General features: G+C 34.8%; 1 protein-coding gene across 2 annotated transcripts in view; it reads left to right on the forward strand.

Moving 5' to 3' along the window:
• TTC21B (tetratricopeptide repeat domain 21B) overlaps positions 1-8,245 on the forward strand; it is a 35,194-nt gene extending 26,949 nt beyond the window's left edge. For both annotated transcript variants that reach the window (XM_080601178.1, XM_080601179.1), the window contains 7 exons: positions 180-330; positions 859-1,020; positions 1,434-1,629; positions 3,871-4,095; positions 5,076-5,196; positions 6,360-6,427; positions 7,358-8,245. In XM_080601178.1, coding sequence (XP_080457304.1) covers positions 180-330; positions 859-1,020; positions 1,434-1,629; positions 3,871-4,095; positions 5,076-5,196; positions 6,360-6,427; positions 7,358-7,435 — 1,001 coding nt within the window. In that variant the 3' untranslated portion in view covers positions 7,436-8,245. The remainder of the gene's footprint in view (positions 1-179; positions 331-858; positions 1,021-1,433; positions 1,630-3,870; positions 4,096-5,075; positions 5,197-6,359; positions 6,428-7,357) is intronic.
• The last annotated feature ends 783 nt before the right edge of the window (positions 8,246-9,028 follow it).

The raw sequence follows: 9,028 nt of genomic DNA on the forward strand, positions 1-9,028 counted from the left end.
TCTAGAAGTGTTGCAAGTATCACTTGATACCTTTTTTTCTTGTATCTGTGGTTATTATGTAATATGCCTTATGTATTGCACTGTCACATTTGTATGAAGAACAAGACAGGCTCTTCACTTCTAAATCTATTCATACAACAAATAGTTAAAATGATGTCCTGATTTATTTTTATATTTAGATAACTATGCAACCCTCTCACGTTTAATTGATCTGTTAAGAAGAGCTGGGAAGCTAGAAGAAGTCCCAAGATTTCTTTTAATGGCTGAAAAACATTCTTCCAGAACAAAGCTTGAACCAGGTTTTCACTACTGCAAAGGACTGTATCTTTGGTACTTGTGATTATAATTAAAATAAGGACAACTTGATGGTGTACTACTACGTATTTAAATTAACTTTCTTGTCATCTGTGTTATCATTCAGAGGTGCTTGTTATCTGTCAGAGGTGCTAATTATAGTGTGATAAATACTATAGCAGTACTTTGCTTAATTTCTTAGTTGGATTTTAGGAAAGGCTTCCTTGTCTCTTCTGAAATACTTTCCAATGAGCTCCTCTTTAAAGCAAAGCTATTTTATCTTGCATACGTCTTTCACATTTCCTGCTTGTTTAAAGGGATGTTCTTGCTGGTTCAATGATATAATACTGCTACTTTTCAAATTTTAGAATTTCTCATACTGTTTTTAGTTTGCAAAAACAAGCTTCTCTCAATAGTAGACATGCTTTTCAAAACTTGTATTATTAATGCATATAAGTATGAGATCTGTCTTCTAAATTGTTGGGATTCCTCTTGGGTTTTGGATGGGACTTGGGGCAGTAAACTTTACTTGCCTAGATTACAGTATTGTAATTTTCTGTCCAGGTATACAGGTGAACCAAATGATGCACTCCGGCATTTTAATAAAGCTCGGAAGGACAATGACTGGGGACAGAATGCAGTCTATAACATGATTGAAATTTGTTTGAACCCAGACAATGAAACTGTAGGTGGTGAAGTCTTTGAAAATCTAGATGCTGACATAAGGTAAGTGAACGAAGTATATGTTGCTTGGATTCTTCTGTCAACCCATCCACCCTGCCTCTCAATGATGTGTCTTAATCATCTAAATTGCTAGAATTTCGGAGCTCGTCTAATGTTTTGAATACCTATTAGATTGTGAGACTAATCTGAACTGTGAAATAAATCATTGTCAGACAGAAAATATTGAGGATTTTATCTGGAACATTAGCCACTTGTAGCATTAAAGGCAAGTTGTAGATAGGTTGGAACAGCCATTGTTACAGAAGAGAATCAATGTAGAATGCTTGTATAACAAAGGCATGCGTTTAGTGTGGAATCTGTACTAACTCAATTTATTTGGTGTACAAAAATGTAGTTTTAGATATGAAGGTAAATATTTAAACTTTTTTTTACAAATACTTTCTTTCTGATAATAGCAATTCAACAGAGAAGCAGGAATCCGTGCAGTTGGCTGTAAGAACAGCAGAAAATCTTCTGAAGGAACTGAAGCCTCAGACCAGTCAGGGTCACATTCAGCTGCGAATCATGGAAAATTATTGTCTCATGGCAACCAAACAAAAATCAAATGTTGAACGAGCACTGAACACTTTTACTGAAATAGTAGTGGCAGAGGTTAGTAACCTCTCTCGTTTCCTCATTCATCTCCCTTACACTTATTATGGTTAATTAGTCACATAGTTTACATTCAGAAAGTGATGTCTTACTACTACTATTTTAAGATTTCTTTCCTATGAAAGAATATTTTAAAAGAAAACAATACACAAAAAACAATATAGTGAAATAACACTTAAGAACTTCTGTACTGGATTGCAAACTTACAGCTCAATTATATGCTAATAATGCTACTTGCTAAAATGTGAGTAGGCTTTTTGGTTTGAGTTCTTGGGTTTGTTTTTAAATTTCCAGTTGGTGTAGTTTAAACATGGCAGGCAGCTTAGCACCACACAGCCACTTACTCCCCCCACAGTGGGATGGGAGAGAGAATTAGAAAGGTAGAAGTGTGGGAACTCATGGGTTGAAACAAAGACAGTTCACTAGGTAAAGCAAAGCTGTCCATGCAAGCAAAGCAAAAGAAAATTCACTTGCTACTTTGTCAGCAGGCGGATGTTCATCTGTTTCCAGGAAAGCAGGACCCATCATGCATAACTGCTTTTTGCAGCAACTGCTCTGCAACAGTTAAAACATCTGTGTTAGTCACCACTATTTTCATTAAAAAAAAAAATCCAAATCATCTACAAGCCTCTGTGAAGAAAATTAACTCGGTCACAGCCAAAAGCACGATACCAGTCTTGGCCAGCAGCTTGTCTGATGACATAAGTACATATGGTACCTTCATTCTTTAAGCAAAAACAATTCAATAGAAGTGCCTTCAAGCACTTCACGGCAACTTAGCAGAATTTAGATTCTAGGGCAAGATAATGCATGTGCATAAAATCCATTCTTATGATCTGAGTCTTCATTATTTTATAGCTACTTGTATTCCTTAACTCTAGGATTAACAAAGAATACTGTCACTTTTCAATGGTTTTTTATTTAAACAAGTACAGACACATTTAGTCTATCAAAATGCCAAGAAATATCTAAGTTGCTACTAGTCACTTACTGTATACTACTACACTGTTCCACCCGCTGTGGCTGAGCTGAGTATGATGGTCCTTTTCTTCTGTGTACGGCAGTTTGGAGAATCAGTGTCACTCTGCCTCCATTACTGGCTTCCCATTCCTGCTCAGAGTTGATCGTATGTTCAGTGAATATGCAGTGTTTGTCACATGGTGGCACAGTTCTGGCAGGAAGAATGCTCCAGTTGATTTAGTCTTCTCTCCAGATTTACATAAAATAGGTTTTAATCCCTTCAGAGTAAGAGAACTGAGCCAGTTCCATCTTGGGAAACTTCTAGGGAAATACTCTTGCCTTGGCTATTACAGGGGAAAAAGTGATTACTGAATTCCATTTTGAAAGACTGTAACATGCTAGAAGGTTAAGCACTAGTGATTGTTGATACATACTAGGTGTGACTGTTGTGGGGTGTAGGGATGAGCTGATGATTATATGGAGGAAAGATTGGGGGGGAGGGTGTGCATTTTTTAGCTCACTATGGCAAGCCTATTTACAGCAGCACAACCCCACAAAGACATGTAGAGGCAGAATACCAAGGGCACCCAGTAGCGAGCCAAGAATGCAAAGAGGGGGAGAGAAACTTGTAAGCTAGCTGCTAATGGAATCATGTGTTCAGGATATGAAACCCATTCTAGGAAGGGCAAGACTTTAAAAGTCATGCTTCTTATTTTTTGCTTGAGGCTCTTGCACAGAATGGTGGCTTTTAAGAACCTTGTTTACTGAGTAGCTTTCCAATACAGGTAGTTTAGACTTGTAAGTCTAGGAGCTGTACACCTAGAAATAGGAATCTCAGTCCCTGTTACTGACATTCACAAATTTCTAAAAGTAGAAAATACTTGTATTGTAACTTCAAGTGAATTCAGTTTCATCAGAAGTATTTATTTGTATATCAAAAATTAGTTGTATCAGAATGTTTATTGTTGAGATGAGGTATATGTGGATGCTTTCAATACTTCCTGAGCCTGGAGAAGGTTGTCGTGACCCCAGCCAGACTAACATTCAGCCTCTTAAATATTTAACCTAGTGCTTATTATTGTGATTAGTATTATAAGAATAACCACTGCTGTAAATGGAAAACATCTTTCTAAGATTGGATGTTCTATCTTTAGTTCCTGCAATTTATCTTTTATTTTAACTTTCCGGTACTGTATCAGAAAGGTATAAACACTTAGATTTTTCTTTTCTTTAAAGCAAAATCAAAAATCATTTAAGTAGTTACTATGCCTTTTTCTGCAGAAAGATCATATACCAGCACTCTTGGGAATGGCCACAGCCTACATGATTTTGAAACAGACTCCACGAGCCAGAAATCAGTTAAAACGGATTGCAAAAATGAACTGGAATCCCATTGATGCAGAGGAGTTTGAAAAGAGTTGGCTTCTGCTTGCAGATATATATATTCAGTCTTCAAAATATGATATGGCAGGTGAATTATTAAAACGATGCCTTCGTCATAACAGGGTAAGTGACTGCACATTAGAAATATTTTAATTCATGTAACTGTTTAGTTTTCCTTTGAAACATGGAACAGGCATGGCACAGGAACAGATCTTAGCTCTTGTGTTGTTTTCCTCATCTTTGCCTTTTTCCTGATCAAGCTGTTCTGTTTCATTTTCCTTCACCTGCGGCACATCCAGTAGTCTAGTTTCCTGTAGATATTATACTACAAGCTTGGGATACCGTTTATACTGTGCAGATTTGGTTTAGAAAAAAGAGCTCCAGGCATGGCTACACTGTTTGTTCCAGTATGCTCTGATTTGAAATCTCTTCATCGCTTTGGAAGCCTAACTAGAAAAGAGTGAAGTTAAACAAAGAATATACTTTATATATGAATATTTCTTTGCTCTGCCTTTGTAAATGAGGTATCTATCTTCATAAAAGCTATATTTATTCTCTTGAAATATTTAAGCTATGGGCAACATGACAATATTCGCTCTTTATAATATTTACAATGCAGTCCTATAGTAGTATTGTTTATTTTCATAACTTTTTTCTGCTTCATTTATTAAACAGAGTATTCCTTTATGAATTAGTTTAAATTTCATAGTAAAAATTTTTATGGAATTAAATTGATTTATATGTATGTTTAACAATAGCTTTGCTTATGTTTTCTTCTTGTGCTTAGTACTCTTACTGACTTAGTAACTGAAATGTAGCTACGGGGTTCCTGGAGGCACTAAGTATTTTTTTGAAGGAGTAGTTATATTGTCCTCTGATATCTATACTTGTCTCAGATTAATTTAGGATGTCACTCTGCAAAATTCCATATAACTGATTTGTATTGCAGATATTTTAAATCAGGACTATCTTGTCATCAAAGGTACTACAAGTATCACTTAAGCTTTCCAGTTGTACTGATTTGAAGTATTTAAGCAATTAAGGTGTAATTGCTTAAAGGTGTAACCTAAATAAAATCTTGAATGAATATTTATATTTTGCAGTCCTGTTGCAAGGCTTATGAATACATGGGCTACATAATGGAAAAGGAACAAGCATATAAAGATGCAGCAATAAATTATGAGATGGCCTGGAGATACGGAAACCAAACAAATCCAACAATAGGCATGTTTATGTAATGTATATGTATCATTTCAGGCAATATAGTAAGAATGAAAACACTACCGTTACCTGAAAGACTGTATTTCTTTCTGTAGAAAGAGTTACTGGTTTTCTTCACATAACTCGAGCTATTACTGCAGCTATTTAATGGTCTACTTCAGTCTTTAGAAAAGCCCCTATGGCAAGAGATGGAAGTTTTATGCTAACTAAGAAACTTCATTTTACTGATTTTAGTATGAGGTTTGGTCTGAAACTCTTAGGAAACTCATAGTTGGCTATTATATGCTGTCTGTAAGTACAGTATTCGTTTTGAATAATATATTTTTATAGTAATGCAATATGTACTAGCTGTAGTATTTTATACATTTTCTATTATCTGAGGGTGGTAGATCATTGACTTGTTTATTACTATTTTTTTACAGGGTTTATATATATATGAATTAAGATTTCAAAAACTTTAAATGGCTTTAAATACTTATCTTAAAATTCAACATAAGCTAAAAACTTGAGATAGTACTCAACCTCTAGTTGGGGTGGTTAATTGAAGTCTAAGCTAGACTGCTACACTTGTAGACTATTTCATATAGGAAGCCCTTTATAAAACTTAAATGTTTAAAAATCTCATTTTGTTTTTCTATCTTTGGGGAAAATACCTTTTATCTGGAAAATATCAGCCTGATGTGTTGCTATGGGACTTAACTATTCCAGTATGACTGGACTTTATCTGTGGTCTGCTGACAGTGGAACCGAATAGCATTTTAATTTCCCAGTTTGTTTTTGGTATCATGACTTTTTGCCCTTTAATAATGGAATTCTTTATTTTCTTAATAAAGAACATGGCAGGTCACACTGAGAAACCCTGTAGGGTACCACATTAATTGAAGGAAGACAGCCATTATGTGTATTCTGTAGAAAAAACATGCTCTCCAAAATGTCTCCTTTTGATTCCAACCGAGCTATTTATCAGTGTGTAAAGGAAATTCCTCTACTATTTAAAGTGACTTTCAGTAGAAATTTTGATATTTACAGGCTTACATGAGAGAATATTTGAAAACAAATATATGAGCTATAGAAACTTACGGTGATAAAAATATGCTTTAATGTGATATTTTACTTATTTAATATGGAAACTGAAATTGTCACCTTCTTTCCCCTTACACTTACAGGCTACAAGTTGGCTTTCAATTACCTGAAAGGAAAGAGATATGTTGATGCAATCACTGTTTGTCATAAGGTAGAATTTGTGCTTAATGCTCTCTCTGCTGTAGCTAACTTGTTTTACATAATGATCCTTTTTTGTTTACTTTAAGATTTCTAAAATAGCTTAATATCATCAGAGAAAGACACTTTAAGTATCCTCTACATAACCAATCTGCTTTATCCAGAGCTCCCTGGCCATCAGGTAAATGAGAGATGTAGTGGTTGGCTATCAAATGTGAAGGCATATTTAAGTGGCAGTTGTTTTTTTTTGGTTCTGTGGTTGCTGCTTGTAAGTTCATACAGAATTGTAGCTGAAGGTAATAATAAAACGTTAATACTGGAAGACATTGTTAGAAAGTAAATTTCTTTGTGTGGTCCAAACACGCATACACTAGATGCAAAATAATAAAGGGCTGTAATTTTAGAGCCAGAGTGAACATTGATATAACTATTAGTATTAATAACGAAATTATATCTTCTGCTTGGAGGAGAAATGAAGAGAACTAGAAATGATAAATTAAATGGAAGGATAAGGGAGAGGAGGGAATTGGAAGGCAAGAAGATGAAGTGGATAGGGTATAGTAAGAAAGAGCCTGAGGGAGTGAAAACAAAATCAGTTTATCACTGCAGAGAAAGTATTCTTGCAACCTTGGAAATGTCTCTGGAGGCTGCTGTTCTTAATACACGCATTCCAAACCACCTAGAGGCTTTAGCCCTTGACCCTTGCATTTTTCCCACTAAGGTCACAGGGTAGCATGAAAGGGAAACAGCATCTCTTTGGTAAAGTTGTTCTTGACCTCTGTGTGTGGTAGTCTGTAGCTACAGATATTTGTGTTCTTACATGAAACTTCTCATATTATTGACAGTTTTAGAATGTGTAAGCTCAGTGATGAGGGGGATAACTACCCCAGTATTCTTTCCTTTCAGACAACTGTTATGTTGTGGTTTTTTTGTCTTTTGACAGGTGCTTGAAGCACATCCAAACTATCCGAAGATCAGAAAGGAAATACTTGACAAGGCCCGTGCATCATTAAGAACATGACTTAAAAAATTCAAAGCTCATCAACTTGTTTGTTTAATCTGACTTTGGAAACTATTGCTATGACAGTGACCATATCAGCACAAATTTATTGTGAATATGGAATTCAATTTCTGTGAATATGGAATACAGTTACATTGCATTAGAAATCTGGTTTATTTCCAAGAAAAATCTGCAGCCCTGAAAGGAACTGTAGTTACTCAGCAGAGAATACTGCCTATGTGTATGGTATATGAAGCGTCATCTGAAAATAAAAAATAACAAAAGTAAGGGCCACAAACATCTCTGTAAAATACTGCTGGAAGTATATTTTGGATAACAACTCCACAACTTGGACACTAGTGATTTACTTCCTTATTACCCATCTACTTCTCAAAAGTGAACATGCACTCCACACTGTGGAGTACAAGTTATATATATACTATACTGCAAGTAATCTATACTGCTGTGTGTTTTAAAGAAAAGAGTAAACATAATAAGATAATACTTGTATGAATACAAGGGTGTACGGTAGTTTCTTTTCAGAGAAACGGTACATAGGAGATAGTGCACTCATTCTTTTGAGTTCCAGCATTTAAAAAAGTTTTAAAGAATGTAATTCTGTATTCTTTTGTCCTTTTGAAATAGCACTCAAAACAACAGCCTGTCCTAACCTAGCGCAGGATTTCTGTCTTTGCTTATTGTTGAGATGCTGGATCTTGGTTTAAGTAATCTGTTCATTCAAAATTTCTAAAATATGCTTTTATTTTTACGTATACTGTAAATACACTTGAGTTTTTCAAGATTAAAGTAATTGTATACATTGTTCTCAAACTTCGATTTTTCATGAAATTGTAATATTTAAAAATAAGATTTTATATAAATATTCGGTAAAGGCTTTTAAAGACTATGCAAGTCCTCTACACAGTATTTATTCTTTACTCATGCTGTTATCAACCTGTCTGTCAGATTTCCACGGAGAAAAATATTTGTTATTTTTAACTTGGAGTGTTTAGTCTTTCAATATTATATGTGTAGACAGTACAGTCATATGTGCAGAAGTTAATGATATGTGCAGAAGTTAATGCTTGTTTCACTTTTTTCCAAAAAGCAGCTTTGTGGCTTTGTTTTGATTACATGGGATTGTGGTCTCTTTGTGTATGTAACATACCTGTGGCTCTTTAAGGGATCAACAGCAAGGTGTGAATGACATTTTGTCAGTCATGACTGACTCTTGTCAGTAATGCAGAATTTCTTCAAAAACATGCCAAACAAAAAACAGCGGTGCACTGTGGTATGTGTTTTTCAAACATACCTTGGTTATATGTATTTGACTAGAAAAATATTTTGGCATGAAGAAAAATCTTAAAACTAGTACTAAAATATCTTAATTTTGTTTTCTGATTAAGTAATTTTAGCTTTCCATGTTGACATTATGTAAAATCACTTTTTCTGGGGGTGAGGTGGTGGTCTTTTTTTTTTCTGATAACTCACTGTTAGGCTACACAAGGAACTGTTTAAAATCATATCTAATCTCACCTATCAGTAACTGGGTGCTGTATCTTGGATAACTTACTGCCTTGTTTCCTAAGTAGATTGACATGTATCACTTAAGCA

Source organism: Anser brachyrhynchus, assembly GCF_964034855.1.
Source record: "Anser brachyrhynchus genome assembly, chromosome: 7".
Taxonomy (NCBI): Eukaryota; Metazoa; Chordata; class Aves; order Anseriformes; family Anatidae; genus Anser; species Anser brachyrhynchus.